General features: G+C 39.8%; 1 protein-coding gene across 1 annotated transcript; it reads left to right on the plus strand.

Moving 5' to 3' along the window:
• Positions 1–4,648: 4,648 nt before the first annotated feature.
• Positions 4,649–13,956, plus strand: LOC124864142 (transcription factor E4F1-like). The gene is made up of 14 exons (XM_047358812.1): positions 4,649–4,792; positions 5,074–5,189; positions 6,389–6,470; positions 6,699–6,880; positions 6,974–7,094; positions 7,211–7,363; positions 8,705–8,892; positions 8,975–9,199; positions 9,296–9,401; positions 11,852–12,069; positions 12,155–12,353; positions 12,444–12,607; positions 13,357–13,416; positions 13,568–13,956. The coding sequence occupies exons 1-14, from the start codon at positions 4,696–4,698 to the stop codon at positions 13,928–13,930; spliced, it is 2,274 nt and encodes a 757-aa protein (XP_047214768.1). The 5' UTR covers positions 4,649–4,695; the 3' UTR covers positions 13,931–13,956.
• Positions 13,957–17,055: the final 3,099 nt, after the last annotated feature.

The raw sequence follows: 17,055 nt of genomic DNA on the forward strand, positions 1-17,055 counted from the left end.
GTAAAGTTGTTGTTTACATTTGTGTCGTGAGGTCTTGATTCAACTTTATCCACAACTGGACACAGCGCAGCAGATTACCTCTGCAAAAAATATACACAGAATTAAAGAACATGAGCTTGGCAGTTATTTATCCATCTTCTATGCTTATTAAATTTTTTTGTGCCTTTATTGTTTTATCTTAATGTATAATTGTGCACTTCTGTAAAGCACCTTGTGACATTTACAGGTCATTCTTAAAATATTAGCATATTGTGATAAAGTTCATTATTTTCCATAATGTCATGATGAAAATTTAACATTCATATATTTTAGATTCATTGCACACTAACTGAAATATTTCAGGTCATTTATTGTCTTAATACGGATGATTTTGGCATACAGCTCATGAAAACCCAAAATTCCTATCTCACAAAATTAGCATATTTCATCCGACCAATAAAAGAAAAGTGTTTTTAATACAAAAAACGTCAACCTTCAAATAATCATGTACAGTTATGCACTCAATACTTGGTCGGGAATCCTTTTGCAGAAATTACTGCTTCAATGCGGCGTGGCATGGAGGCAATCAGCCTGTGGCACTGCTGAGGTCTTATGGAGGCCCAGGATGCTTCGATAGCGGCCTTTAGCTCATCCAGAGTGTTGGGTCTTGAGTCTCTCAACGTTCTCTTCACAATATCCCACAGATTCTCTATGGGGTTCAGGTCAGGAGAATTAGCAGGCCAATTGAGCACAGTGATACCATGGTCAGTAAACCATTTACCAGTGGTTTTGGCACTGTGAGCAGGTGCCAGGTCGTGCTGAAAAATGAAATCTTCATCTCCATAAAGCTTTTCAGCAGATGGAAGCATGAAGTGCTCCAAAATCTCCTGATAGCTAGCTGCATTGACCCTGCCCTTGATAAAACACAGTGGACCAACACCAGCAGCTGACACGGCACCCCAGACCATCACTGACTGTGGGTACTTGACACTGGACTTCTGGCAATTTGGCATTTCCTTCTCCCCAGTCTTCCTTCAGACTCTGGCACCTAGATTTCCGAATGACATGCAGAATTTGCTTTCATCCGAAAAAAGTACTTTGGACCACTGAGCAACAGTCCAGTGCTGCTTCTCTGTAGCCCAGGTCTGGGGAATGCGGCACCTGTAGCCCATTTCCTGCACACGCCTGTGCACGGTGGCTCTGGATGTTTCTACTCCAGACTCAGTCCACTGCTTCCGCAGGTCCCCCAAGGTCTGGAATCGGCCCTTCTCCACAATCTTCCTCAGGGTCCGGTCACCTCTTCTCGTTGTGCAGCGTTTTCTGCCACACTTTTTCCTTCCCACAGACTTCCCACTGAGGTGCCTTGATACAGCACTCTGGGAACAGCCTATTCGTTCAGAAATGTCTTTCTGTGTCTTACCCTCTTGCTTGAGGGTGTCAATAGTGGCCTTCTGGACAGCAGTCAGGTCGGCAGTCTTACCCATGATTGGGGTTTTGAGTGATGAACCAGGCTGGGAGTTTTAAAGGCCTCAGGAATCTTTTGCAGGTGTTTAGAGTTAACTCGTTGATTCAGATGATTAGGTTCATAGCTCGTTTAGAGACCCTTTTAATGATATGCTAATTTTGTGAGATAGGAATTTTGGGTTTTCATGAGCTGTATGCCAAAATCATCCGTATTAAGACAATAAAAGACCTGAAATATTTCAGTTAGTGTGCAATGAATCTAAAATATATGAATGTTAAATTTTCATCATGACATTATGGAAAATAATGAACTTTATCACAATATGCTAATATTTTGAGAAGGACCTGTAATGTCTGTGAAAGGCGCTATATAAATAAACTTTTACTTACTTACTTACTTATCTTTAATGTGAAATATGAACCTTTAAGTGCTGAATAATATATAAAAAAAAACCATAAAAAAGCATCTCCAGAAAATTAGTTTGTACCCAAGTAAACAGTAACCAGTAGGACGACTTTATAGAACTTTCCCTAAAGCTTTTGTTGGAAAATATTCATGCTATGCTTATAGGATCTGTATTGCTATGCTCAAGTATGTTTAATAATGTGTGAAATAAAATGTATTGTGTAACTTAGGCCTGCAAACAGGCTTCTCTGTGTGTGCTGGACTTAGATATCATCTGCCCAGTATCAGAAGATATTTCTGTATGTAAGACTTCTGCCCTTCAACAAGAATATATTTGTATATTTGTAGATAAAGGTCAAAAGTGGAAAAAACAGGAAGTGCTGAAAAGGCAGCTGAATGTCAGAGTGCCAGACAGCTCCGGATAAGAAATCAGACATACATTTGTGTGTTTTTTCTTTGTAATGTATTTTTGTTCACGCTTTGCTTTTGAATAAAAACTGCTGTTCTGGGGGAAGTAATTAGAAGTTTCAGAAGTATTCGGACGAGCTTCTCCCTGTACAGGCATCTAAAGACTGCGCAGTCTCCGTGTTCTTTTTATTACTTTGTTTTTATTAGTAACAGTATAGGATGTCTTAGCTTTACCAAACAAACAAACACGCAGGAGTTCCTGGGATCAACTCCAACACTTTCCAAAATATATACAGTGTTGCCTGAAGGTTGTGTAGCTTTTAAAGATCCTTTAGGAAGCCTCTAATGAGATTTATATTGAATAAGATGCAACAGATGTTGGAGGACCCTGTATTAAATCTTTACAAAGCAAGGGTTCTAAACGGTGGGCTGAAAACTGTCTTGGTGTTGTGAATAGACAAAGGAGGAGTCTTGAGATGCTCTTAAATAATTAAACTAGAAAAACTAAGTATAGCATAAATATGCTCTAAATGTTAAATGAGATTTAAAAAAAACAAAAACAAAAAAACATTTTATTGGCTGTTAGTGCTTTGTGCTTTGTGTTGTTGCTGTAATGCTGTTTATTTGATTTAATGGAAATGTTTGTATTCTCACTTGATAGTTGGGGTTACTGTGTAATCTGTGAGTGAAAACAGAAAATTGACACAGCTCCATCATTAAAAATGGCATTTAAAAATCCTCCAAAACTCCCTTCTGTCAATTATTTAACAAAATAGCTGGGAGTATTAAATAGCACAAACATATTTTGTGCTATTTAGAATAGCAATTGCAAGTTTGGATGATTTCTTATACATGTTTTTTCCAGGCCAGGAGGGTTCTATATTATCTGCCTGATAGCATCAACATGAAGGAGTGGTGCAGGGAATGGGAGGGGTCCACAGTGAGGGTATCAAGTCCCCACCACTGTTTTTTGTGGGTTGGAGGCTGAGCAGTTAGGTAGTTAGTAAGTTGGAAAGTTTCCCTGAAGATCTGAAAGAGTGACTGTGAATGCTGCAACCAACCCTTGGGGAACTTTCATGGAATATTAACTTCAGGTTCTCTAAAACCATATTTAAAGATACATGGTTAACCTTGCATCTGACCTTTGAGGAACCTTCACCAAACATTCCCTTAAGTTTCTTTGCAGATCATATTAGGCATTGCATTGTGGAATTTGCAACAACGGTTTGCAGATGAAGAAGGGTTTGGAGAAAATTAAGAGATGCTTGCCATACTGTGTTGTTTTCCAAAAGTAAGCTGTGAGAACCACAGCAAGGAATTTTAATTAGAACATTTGTTCAAGATCACAGCCAACATCCCAGTAACCTTTATCAAATGTTTGCAGAACATTCCCTAAATATTTAATTGTTTGAATTTGTTTCTCACCTCAAGTGACCAGACAAGACACTGTGGTATCAACACAATATTCAAAATGTTTTAGTCTGCAATGGGTAGATCAAACCCAAATGCACCAAGGTCCCCCTTTCTGTCACCTAATATTTTAAATTTGTCTATCTTGGTGATGCTCCTTTATCACCCAAAAGTGCTTGTTTTTTAACATACATACTAATATTGGAAACAAAGAGACAATGGGATACCTCAAGCAACTGTACAAAAAAGGTATCAGTATAAAAATTGTATAAAAGCTAAAAAAATATGGTATAATTAGGGAACTCTATTCAATTCAATTCAGTTTATTTATATAGCGCCAATTCACAACACATGTCGTCTCAAGGCACTTCACAAAGTCAGGTACATGCATTCCAATTAATCCTAATCATTGAACAGTGCAGTCAGATTCAGTTATTTATTCAAATTGGATAAAAAGTTTTTCTGTCTAAGGAAACCCAGCAGATTGCATCCAGTCAGTGACTTGCAGCATTCCCTCCTCCTGGATGAGCATGAAGAGACAGTGGACAGTCACTGGCGTTGACTTTGCAGTAATCCCTCATACTGAGCATGCATGTAGCAATTGAAAAACTATTTTGGCTCTCTGATAGAAAATGACTGTTAATAGGAGTATTTTCTGTGTGATCTTTAAAACAAATTCTATATATATAAGAAGGAAGAAAACACATCAAGATTTGCATATTTTGCTGCTAACATTATGATGTAGCACTGCTGTGTTGACCAGACACCACGAAGATATAACCTGTTTGTTTTTTCTAAGTGAAATACTTGGGTAAGGTGTTTAATATTTTGCTCTAATAATTAAAGCATACACAACTGACTTACTCAACCCTTAAAAGCTATTATGTTATTATTACCCATATAGTAATGCTGTGTCTATTCCACAGGTGCAGGAGCCTTTTAGTTGTTATGACTACGCAGTCGTAAATCCGCCATGTTTGCTCCCGCCCCACTGCTGCGTTGCGACAGAGACGGAGAAGTCAAACGAGATGAATGCAGAAAATAATCATACGGCAGAAACAGAGAAGGAGCAAACGACGGACGGCACCGACACCATAACCATTCAGACTACACTGGGAGATGAAGGTTAGACCCCTGACAGCATAGAACGAGTTTAATTTATATATCAGTTATCACGTTTGGGCCTTGCTAACTTCCTCCATAATGAAATTGTGCTAGTAGCAGCTAACTAACGTTAGCAACATTAGCTAGTTTGCTTTAATGCTGTGGATTTACCCAGCTGTTGTTGGTGTTATTTTTGAAAACTTTGCATCAAATATGCAGCACCGTACAGTAATAAGAGCTAAACGACGAAGAAGCTACAAAAGTAGCTCACATTTATACGGTTCGTTTTCGTGCTTTTTTAGATGATGATGTCCACAAGTGCGGACGGTGTCAGTTCGAGTTCTCCAGCCTGGAGGCTTTCATCCAGCACAAACTGCAGCAAAGCTGTAAGCGGCTGGAGACCAACGAGGCAGCTCAGGTATGTGCTCGAATTACAATTCTTTTCTACTAAATAAACTGTGTAGTTATGGTGGTCAAAACTATTTTAATCATCCACTCGGAAATCCATCAGATTTATTTATGTTGATTCATTTCAGGAGAAACTTTACGCAGTCTTTTATTAGTAAAAGCAAGCAAGTAATTTCACTTGTGAGTAGAGAAACAGTATTTTTGTAAGGAAATTTATTGAATACAATTTAATTAAGTGTACTATATTTGTATTGCAATATTGTCTTAATTACCACACTAAATGATACTGCACCATTGGAGCCACATAGTGGGGTGCTGTTTATTGTATAGTCAGTGATTTTGTTAGGCATGATAAATCCTAAACTGTGGGATTAAAAAAATCAGATATCAGGCAGGTTATCTTTTACTTCTGCATGTTTATGTTTTGCTCAGACAGGTCGTTACAAATTTAAGGAGACACATCCCCCATGTAGCAAAGGCTTTCAGTCCTTTCAAGAGAGAAATTCCTCACTTGCTGCTCATCAGCACTACTAGCTGAGGGATCAGCTGCCTGATTTACCAAATACACCCCGTGAATTTACAAAGGGCTGTTGTTGATTACCATATTGTGAGTTAAATAAAACAAGGACATGTCCCTGTATCTTTAATGACTTTCAAAATGTGGGTTCGAATGTAGATTTATAGTGTTTTTCCTCCAGAGTAATTCTTGATTCTGCACAAACAGCTTGAGAGTCTTTGATAAACTTGTTTTTCCTGATATTTGAATGTGGAGAAGTTTAGTGAAGTAACTGGCAAAGTTGCTCTGCACGTACCCCTCCTTTACTACCAGCGTCCCTATGGTTTTTGGAAAGTATAGTTGGCATTATAAAAGATAAAGCAGCAGGTGTGTTAAGCAGATGAGTGCAGGCTAGCTAATCATGCCAATAACGTAGGTTATTAACAAGCTATTATCAGTTGTTAAACTCCCACTGTTACCCTACTAGATAGAAACATACTCCAAAAGCCAGCTGAAGGTGTTTCTCCAATGCTTTGCCTCAGCAGGACTGAAAATTGAACAGTGCTCGCAAAACTTTACAAAATGAAGCTTTTTTGTCTAATATTTTGATTGCATTTGATCGCATCTTTTCTCCCTTCTGTTTACATATCATAAAACCATTCAAAATAGCAGATAATAGGATTAGAAAGTCATTTGGTATGTATTTTTTCTAGGTCCCTTCAAACATTCGAAGCTCTACCTTCAAGATAAAAGCAGATGGTATATCTGCAGGTATACCACCAGGGACCACCAATGGTAAGTTACCAACCCTAATAAATCTTTTCTTGCTTTTTCCTTTGCTCCATAGAGTCCCTGAGAATCTTAGAAGTCATAAAAGATGTATATTTTTATTTCATTGATTTACTTTGAAACACAAATTAGTTTGTGAACTAACCATGTGATGTATATCTATCCAGTACATTTATTCTCTGATTTGCTCTGCAGTAGTTTGCTGAGTTTCCGTTTTCTTTGTTTCTCACACAGATGAAAGCAGTGGTCCGATGGGTCGAGGTCACAGGAAGAAAATCGCGTCTATTAAAGTTGCTGACCAGTCTGATAAAATCTCAGCATTTGTATCTGAAAACACTGACGGTGAACGACAGGCATTCAAAGTTAATCAAGCGGGACGTTACATTTGCCACCTTTGTGAAAAAACTTTTAAAACTGTGAGTCAAACATAAAGCACATGATGCAAATACTTTAGTTGTTGATTGGTTCTAACTTTTTTTTCCACTCTGTGATTCTGCTTCTCTCCATAGACAAACATCTTGAGGACTCACATGAAAACTCACAGTGACCAGAAGAACTTCTCATGTGAACTGTGCGGGACCTCATTTCGCACCAAAGGCTCACTGATACGTCACAACCGTCGGCACACTGGTGTGGAGAATGAGCTCGAGTCGCACAGCACTGTTGAAATAAACTCATTTTGAAATCTGTGCCAGAAATCCAAACTCTTCTTTTATATTTTTTTTTTTTTTTTCCTGTGCTTGCAGATGAGCGGCCCTATCGGTGTACCCTCTGTGGACAGTCCTTCAGAGAGTCGGGGGCTCTCACCAGACATCTTAAATCTTTGACTCCATGCACAGAGAAGATCCGGTTTGTCCAGTACAAGGAAATCCTGGTCAGCAAGGATGGAGTGCAGAAAGGTCAGACTGGCTTTAGAGGAAAAAGCAATTTAGTGCAGTAGCTAAAGTTCAGATTTGATCCCCAATACATGTATCCCAAAACATGACAAATTAATTTCTAAAAACAAGTTGCCCCAACCAACCAGCATGCTTTTCCAGTGTGTTTTTATATCCATTTAAAACAGTTCCATACATCCAAACATTTCCACGTCCATCCATCTATATTTCCATCCAGCCTATATTTATCCAGCCTTCTGTGAACGGACCATCTTCTTATCCATCCAGCAATCTTTCCACTCCGTCCGTCCGTCTGTCCATCCTCTTTAACAGTGTAACGTTTTTTTCTGGTTCCATATTTAAAGCCTGAGCTTAGGAGTCGATGTTGAACTTTGAAATTTGAGTCTGAAGAAGTATTGTTTTGAATTGGAAAATGTTTGATAACCTTAAATATAACATTTCTTATGGTGGTTATCATAAAGTTACCAATTTACTTATATATTTAACATTTATTAATTGTTGTTTTGAATTTTTTTAATGGGGTACATCTCTATCATCCATACTGCTGCATCTCTTAAAAAAAAACTTGAAACTGTAAGAACAGTTTTAATAGATTTAAAACTTTAACTTCCTTATGTCTAATGTAGAAGTATTTAAATGAGTACTCGTACTCGTCGTCTTCTGCTTCATCCTGAACCAGGTCGTGGGGGCAGCAGACTTGGAAGAGATGCCCAAACTTCCCTCTCCCCAAACACCTCCTCCGGGGGGAGCCCGAGTTGTTCCCCGGCCAGCCGAGAGACATAGTCCCTCCAGTGTACCCTGGGCCTCCTCCCGGTGGGACGTGCCTGGAACACCTCCTGATGGAGGCGTCCAAGAGGCATTTGATATAGATGCCCGAGCCAACTACACTGACTCCTCTCGACGAAGAGGAGCAGTGGCTCTACTCCGAGCTCCTCCCGGATGGCCGAGCTCCTCACCCTATCTCTAAAGGAGTGCCCGGCCACCCTACGGAGGAAGCTCATTTCAGCCGCTTGTATCCAGGATCTTGTTCTTTCAGTCATGACCCAAATTTCATATCCTTAGGTGAGGGTAGAAACGTAGACCGACCGGTAAATCGAGAGCTTTGCTTTTCGGCTCAGCTCTCTCTTCACCACAACGGACCAATCAATCTGTCGATCTCCCGCTCTATTCTCCCCTCACTCGTCAACAAGACCCCGAGATACTTGAACTCCTTATTATAACATAAAATCATTATAGTTTTATTTATGAAATTAGTGTAGCAGAGCTTCTCCGTGTTTAAGCTGATTCGGAATGACATAGTTAATTGACCAATGACACGTTACTGAGGCGGTGTGAATGTTTCAGGTGTTGAAGCTGATCGAGCCCCAGCAGTTTCCCAAAAAGAGGTGGTAGTTGTGGAGCAGCAAGCAGAAGATCAGGAGATGGTGGAGGCTCACGCTGGTGTGGTCAGTGTGGTAGAGGCCAGCTCCCAAGAGGTCCTCCGTCAGGTTCACTTCACAGTGGAGGTTGATGGAACAACACAGGAGCAGCAGGTGAGAGCACACACTTTCAGTCTTTTATTTGTTCTCCTTTCGCTCATATCACAAGCTGGTGTTAATGTTTTGCTTGATTCAGGTGGTGGTTGACCAGTCTCAGGCAGATGCTCTGGCCGCTGCCGGGGACAGCCTCATCTGCCAGGCTATCATCAAGTCCGGCATTGCGCTGGGCACAGAGGAAACCGTGGTCGAGGAGGCCTCGCTGACAACGCAAGAGATGGATAAAGATGGTTCCGACCCAACAAATGTTGATCAGAGTGTAATTGAGATCCAGGTTAAAGAAGAGTTTGAAGAGACGGAGGAGGTACATACACAATGGATTTTAATGTGTTTTTTTTCCTAAAAAGTCTTCTTGGATGAATTTGTCATAAATCTCAACCTTTTCTTGTTGTTTGGATAGGAGACAGCTGACAACCGAGCATCTTGTAAACTGTACACTTGTCCACAATGTAATCGGTCGTTCAAAGGCTTGAATTATTTTCGTTTTCATGTCAAAGGTCATTTAGGTAAGTCCATATTGACTGTTGAAGCTTTTTCTTCCCAATACTTGGCCTGTATTATCAAACAATAAAAGTCAGAGTCCTCGTAGTTTTATTGGAATGACTTGGGGGCGTCTTACAAAAGTGTTGATTTACCTTAAACATATTCACACACTGTCTTGTTACAAACACAAACATCCAATGTATTTTATTGAGATTAAATGTGATAGACCAACAGAAAGTAGAATGGAGCATAACAGGACCCCTGGGATGTAACCTTTTCCCCTTTTTTATGTCTAATTTGCAGTGTTTTATGTTGTAACAAAATAACATTTCTACACAGACTAAAACCATGAAATGACAGATTATTCTGCCATTCAAGATTAAAATGTGGGATCATTGCTGTTTTAGAGCAATGATCCCCCATAAGTTTTAACTACATAGTAAGTTATGGTGATGCTTTATTTAATGGTGTGATTTAGAAACTGAACGATTCTTTATAAATTCTGATATCATAATATTTCTTTGCTATGACAATTATTTTTCAATGTCCAATTGTTTAATGTGCAAAGACCTCAGAGGCGTTTTCCTTTAAATCTGTGTGAGACATGTCTTCGGTATTGGACAAGGATGGATGAGGTGTTTTGATTTGCTGCCTTGGATGACATGATACAGATTCCTGGGAGACAGAGATTGTTATTGACTGACAAGCCAGAGAGTCAGAAGAAGAAGGATTTCAGCAAGAACCAGGCTGATCACCAGGTCGACAGGAAGGAGAACACCAGTTTGTGTTCGTCACTTTGTCTGCTTTATTACTGCCACCGTATGCAAATAAAATAGTTTTTATTCCAGCTTGGAGCAGATTTCACCCAAAACATTCTCCCCCATGTTAATAGCCACACCAGCTAGCTCTGCTCATGGCTTAAACGGTGCTGAAAGAACTTTTACCGACACTGTGTGGCCCTGGGACAAATGACTAAAGCTTCTACTGCTCAGATGGATTTTATTACTAGCTTGAGATATAAGACCTCAGATGTTATTGGTTGCACCACCCTTTTCCCTTTCCCTCAATTCTCAAGGCTTGGTAGATGGTCAGAAAGACGAGATGATTTTCACACAGAGTTGAGAGGAAAATCTGAAAAGTGTTACAGCTCAGAGTCTGAATTTGTTAAATGAGTAGCTGAAGGTTCATTTATTATTATTGCCAAAGCCCCTTTTAGCTGTGATGGATAGGTTATTTATGTGTTTTGTAAATTATATAGATTATTTTGATTAATAATACATTTATCCTTTGTTTTAGGCAGTAGCTCTGGGTGATCTTTCTCGTAGAGCTTGTGTTATGTGTCTTTATCTCTTATAGTCTGGTTGCAGTGTTGGGAAATCGATTCACTAGGCTTTTTAAATGTACAATAATTGATTGTTCACTGGAAACAAAAATTTACGTCTGACTGACTATGGCATTATTTAATTAATGGCCAAACATAAGTCTGATTTAGCGAGTATATTACAGTTTAGTGTAATTTAAAATGTTGTTAATCCAAACTAGAAGCACATAGTTGGGGAGTGGAAAGAAATGTTGCTTGGTTTTCAAATCGTTTTTAGAAGATTGGTGATGTGAGCAGAAGTCAAAACACTCACAGGGTCCACCAACCATTGTTGCTTCGCACATAACCCCACCACTCAACAATCCCCGGGTAATCTAAAAGTCCTGGCTCCCAGACCTGGACCTTTTATGCAGCAGAGTGTGGACTTGGCCAGAAAACTGAAATTACTCTGGTAAAATTGAGTTAAAACGCACAGAGGGCTTTCAAAATCCCAGGTAATGGCTTAAAGTTCCTGCAATGGAAAAGGGACTTATCTAAAGGAAACGGTTCCATTTAAAGTAGACCAAATGGTTCTGGTGAGGCCCGCTTTTAGTCTTGTGACCATTGCATCTTCATCCACGTTTGCTGTGTTCCTCACATAGCTCATGCCAATCCTTAAATGATATTTGTATATATATATGGCTTCTTTCAACAACAGATTTCTTGCTGCTCTTTCATGAAAGCTAGATTTGTGGAGAGCATGGCTCTACTTGTCTGGTTTTGCCACTTTAGATACAAGCCCAATGTCCTGCTAAGTTTGCACTTTTCCCATTTTTAGCTGTTCTGTAAGATGACCACAGCCTGGGGAACTGTGTTGTAACCTAACACTGTTCTGAACTTCTCCATAACTATCCCTGAGCAGTCGGCTGTGTTCCTTGGCCTTCATGATGCTGTTTGTTCACAAACGTTCTCTAAGAAACTTCTGAGGCCTTCAGAGAACAGTTGTGTTTACTTTTAAATTAAAATATTATCAAATGAAGAGGGCTGAATAGAAATGTATGTTGCACTTTTCAGATTTTAGATAAAGATTTTAAAGAATTTTACAGATCATCTTTAAAGCAGCATATTGTTTTTTTTTTTATATGATCTGTGTATTTTGTCCCTGTGTTGCAGGTTACAAACCTTTTAAGTACGCGCTATGTCAAAAAGAGTTTCTAACTGGCTACCTGTTAAAGAAGCACATGGAGGTCCACGTCAGCGAGAGGAGGTATAAATGCGGCGAGTGCGGCAAGCTATATAAAACTATCGGACATGTTCGTGAACACATGAGAGCCCACTCTGATGAAAGACCCTACCGCTGTCACAGATGCAACAAGGGATACAAGACCAAGGTGGTTTGCAGTGCATGTGTATACACAGCAAAGATAATAACGGCAGTTTCATGCTGATTGGTTTTTTTGTATTTATTTTTGTCAGAATGCCTTACAAGTTCACCAACGGACCCATGGTGACGAGAAACCCTATGTGTGTGAGTTCTGCCTCAGGGGCTTCAGAGAAAAAGGCTCTCTGGTGCGACACATCCGGCACCACACTGGAGAGAGGCCTTTCAAGTGCCTGAGGTGTGGGCGGGGCTTCGCTGAGCACCGGACTCTCAACCGACACATGCGCCCTAAAGGTCAGGGTGACGGACAGAGAGAGAACGTAAAGGACTCCGGTATTTACTGCCCGATACAAGCTGACCTAATAATGGTTGTTTTTACACCAGGAGGCTGCAATAGGGAGAACTCCAACGAACAGCAGGGGGCAGTAGCGGGTGAGCAGGCCGCTGTGGACAGCCTCAGCACAGAGGAAGTTATAGCAGAAGATCCTCATGCGGTGCTTGTGGAGTTCTCCTCAGTGGTGGCAGACACGCAGGAGTATATTATAAAGGTGAGAGCAAGAGGAGCCGCATGAAGAGAGAACATGAGCTCATTGTAAGTTGAGGGAAACCACACAAAAACTTCTACCATTTATTTATTTATGAAAATAGCTTATTTTAAAATGAAGAAAGATGCTGTCTATGGTTTACAAAGGTTTGTGTGCTTCTAGACGTTTCATGTATTTAAGTAATTTATTTCAGTTTTATTTATAAAATCTTAAACCTGCAAAAAATAAAATCTCAATGTACTTTGCGAGACAAACTGGTACAATTCATATCAAATTATAAAGGTCCAAATTCATTTCAGATCTATTAAACTCATTCCAAATTCCAATACAATAAATCATTTAGTCACTTTCAGATTTAACATATAAACAGTATTTACATAGGAAATTACAAGCTGCTATAGTTTTAGTCAAAAACATGAAACACATATTTGATCAAATCATGAAATGAAAGCATGGAGACATATCTAACATGCAAGGATTTTTTAAATTTGTAAATTATTAATTCTTTTAAAAAACATAAGGGTTCAAATACATCAAGTTGTCGGCTCTGGTTAATAATGTTTCACTTTATCGGGCCTTTTTATTCCCCCCCAAACATCCTGATTGGAACACCATTTATTGTTCACCATCTTTTATAATTTCCTTGTGTTATTTCAGGGGTTTTATGCAGGAAGCCTCTTGGTCCTGCGAGATTAACATGAAAAATATAACAAAGTTGTTCCCTTGCTTCTGTATTCCTTCGTGTCATTTAGACTCAAACTGGAGAGGAAATGCAGGAAGAAGTTACACTCATTCAGGACAGCCAAAATGAGGTCAGTGTGCATGTTTGGGGAGCAGCAAAGAGAACCTATGCATAATCTATATATCTCTTGCTAACATAAGAGCATTAATGCATAAATGTAAGTTCCCGTTGAGCTCGTCTCACAAGTCCTCAAACATTTTTCTATTATCTCTTCTTCCAAGATGGGAAACCAGATCATGAAAGCGGTGCAGCAGATTGTCAGCCAGTCCCACAGCGCGGGCGGCCACCAGATCATTGTGCGAAACGTGGGCGCGGACGAAGAGGGCGCCTCCATCTCTGACTGCGGGGACACCATCACCATCGCCACACCGGAGAGCCTGACGGAGCAGGTGGCCATGACGCTGGCCTCCGCCATCAGCGATGGGACGCTGCTCGCCACTAGGGGCACCACTGAGGACGCTGAGGGGACTGTTACCATGGTTACCACAGAGGAAGCAGTAGAAGAGGAAATACAGATGGTGCAGCAGCAAGAGGAGTATGTCATCACCTCCCAAGAGGAGGTGGAGGTTCAGACTGTTGTATGATCAAAGAGGATGCCACCAAAGAACTCTTCTTGCTTTAGTTGCCTTTTGTGAGCTTTGAGCGAGTGGATGAATTAATTATAAATTTAAGGCCAACATTGTTGTAATGCCCATAGTGACAGAAATGTAACACAGTACATTTTTGATATGGAAACAAATGTTAATAAGGGGCAGGTTTATCTGGCAGTTCATAGTGTTGTTTACTGGCTCACCATTCAATGTGACCTTTATTTGTGATTCAATAAATAGGGTTTAATACATCTGCAAAATTGAGTTTAATATCTGTGCAGAACATATCTAATTTCAGTATTTTTTTAATGCAACCTGCAGAGTCAGATGCAGCTTGAAAAGTCTTAAGTCTGGACAAAAGAAAAACAGTGGAAGTTTCAGGGCTATGTTTCTTATTCCTTTTATCTAAAAAGGTTCGTTATGTCTTATTTGCCACATCACAACTTCAGTTTTTGTCCAACTCATTGATTATTTTGGATTTTGGGCTGTGTTGAGGCATGGATTTGTGCCATAGACCTTTTATAAAGTATTTTTATGCACTCTTATGAAATTTGCAGACATACATATATCACATAAACTGTGATTCAAAAAATCTGAAGTCCAGTTACATTTTTAAACAAACAGATTTGGAATACAATGCCCTGCAATAATATTCATTCCTTTTGAACCTTTTCACATTTTGTCACACAGCAAAACAAAGTAGGACATAAATGTGAAGTGGGAGAAAAATTATAGTTTTCAAAACTGGTTACACTGGGTTTTATTTAGGCGTCTCTCAATGAAGGGGGTTAAATACACTTTTAGGGGCTTCTTTGTAAAAAACAAAAAAAAATTTTGAAAGCTATGTATCTATTTTTTCCACTTATGTGTTGCTCTATCACATAAAATTCCATTAAAGCTGGTTTTGATGCAGCTTTTGTGTGGTGCTGTAATCTTTAACCACATTACCATTCAGGTAAACAAAACCCCAAAACTGTAAAAGTTTTGTACTCAAATGTGCAGAATAAATGTAAAGTATGAAATTTAAGGGGAAGTAATGGGAGCTTTGCATTAGATATTTTAATTAGACGTAATTCAGTTCTGCTCCCAGGTCCCTGAATCAACCACAGTCGCGTTTTTGAACTTTATCTCAGTTTTGAAGTGTGGTGCCCTTTTAAAGGCTGTTGTGTGTGGCCCTCAATGATACAGTGTTCCCAGTCTAAGTGGTACAGCATGTCACACAGCTGCTCAAATGTAAAATGTATTACCATTGCACAGTTCAGATGAAATAAATGCTATTTTCTTAATGCTGTGGTTTCTGAGTTTTTTTTATTTTTATCGGTTATAACTTATTCTAACATACATGACATGACAGAAAAAAGTTCTCATGACCCTTTTAGACCTGCTCTGGTCAGCTGAGACCAAAATTGAACTGTATGCAAAACACATGTCAGTGTCTGGTGGAAGATTTACAGCATTTCATCCTTAATACACCTTCCCTATTTTCTTCATCAGGGTCAGAGTAGGCTGGTCAGAGTAGTGTAGATGGAAGGAACTCGATGTTGAAAAGAATGTATCCCTAGAAATTTAGCCTGCCATGCCAAGTTTTTTAAAGAACAGACATCTAATAGCTGCAGGATTCTGGACCTTGAGGACTGGAATGTGATACTCCTGGTGTAAAAGCTTTTCAGTGACATGCCTCAGTCTAAAAACATAAATTTAGGCAGATCAAGTTAGGTGTACTTTTTGCTTAAAATGTTTATTTTCAAAACTAATACATGTCTTAACTCCTTATGGTCTTAAAGAGTCATAGATACTGAAACCTAAGAAACACTGCTAAACATACAACCACAGCTTCAATGGAATAGTTCAGATCACTGGTCTTCAACTCCAGTCCGTGAGACACAATGTCCTGCAACGTTTAGTTGCCACCACACCTCAGTCAAATAGCTAAATTACCTGCTTAGCATGTCATCAGGTTCTACAGGGTCCTGGTAGTGAGCCGTTCATCTGATTGAGGGACCGATCTAAAAGCAGCAGGACAATAGCTCTTCAAGATTGAAGTTGAAGATGCATTGTTTAGATCAATGTATATTTATGTTAGAACGGTCCAGTCCAAGTACAAAGGTAAATCCTCTTAAGAACCTGTGGAAAAGTTTAGAAACTGTTCTTCACATACAGGTCCTTCTCAAAATATTAGCATATTGTGATAAAGTTCATTATTTTCCATAATGTCATGATGAAAATTTAATATTCATATATTTTAGATTCATTGCACACTAACTGAAATATTTCAGGTCTTTTATTGTCTTAATACGGATGATTTTGGCATACAGCTCATGAAAACCCAAAATTCCTATCTCACAAAATTAGCATATCATTAAAAGGGTCTCTAAACGAGCTATGAACCTAATCATCTGAATCAACGAGTTAACTCTAAACACCTGCAAAAGATTCCTGAGGCCTTTAAAACTCCCAGCCTGGTTCATCACTCAAAACCCCAATCATGGGCAAGACTGCCGACCTGACTGCTGTCCAGAAGGCCACTATTGACACCCTCAAGCAAGAGGGTAAGACACAGAAAGAAATTTCTGAACGAATAGGCTGTTCCCAGAGTGCTGTATCAAGGCACCTCAGTGGGAAGTCTGTGGGAAGGAAAAAGTGTGGCAGAAAACGCTGCACAACGAGAAGAGGTGACCGGACCCTGAGGAAGATTGTGGAGAAGGGCCGATCCCAAACCTTGGGGGACCTGCGGAAGCAGTGGACTGAGTCTGGAGTAGAAACATCCAGAGCCACCGTGCACAGGCGTGTGCAGGAAATGGGCTACAGGTGCCGCATTCCCCAGACCTGGGCTACAGAGAAGCAGCACTGGACTGTTGCTCAGTGGTCCAAAGTACTTTTTTCGGATGAAAGCAAATTCTGCATGTCATTCGGAAATCAAGGTGCCAGAGTCTGGAGGAAGACTGGGGAGAAGGAAATGCCAAAATGCCAGAAGTCCAGTGTCAAGTACCCACAGTCAGTGATGGTCTGGGGTGCCGTGTCAGCTGCTGGTGTTGGTCCACTGTGTTTTATCAAGGGCAGGGTCAATGCAGCTAGCTATCAGGAGATTTTGGAGCACTTCATGCTTCCATCTGCTGAAA

The sequence above is a fragment of the Girardinichthys multiradiatus genome, chromosome Y (assembly GCF_021462225.1).
Source record: "Girardinichthys multiradiatus isolate DD_20200921_A chromosome Y, DD_fGirMul_XY1, whole genome shotgun sequence".
Lineage (NCBI taxonomy): Eukaryota > Metazoa > Chordata > Actinopteri > Cyprinodontiformes > Goodeidae > Girardinichthys > Girardinichthys multiradiatus.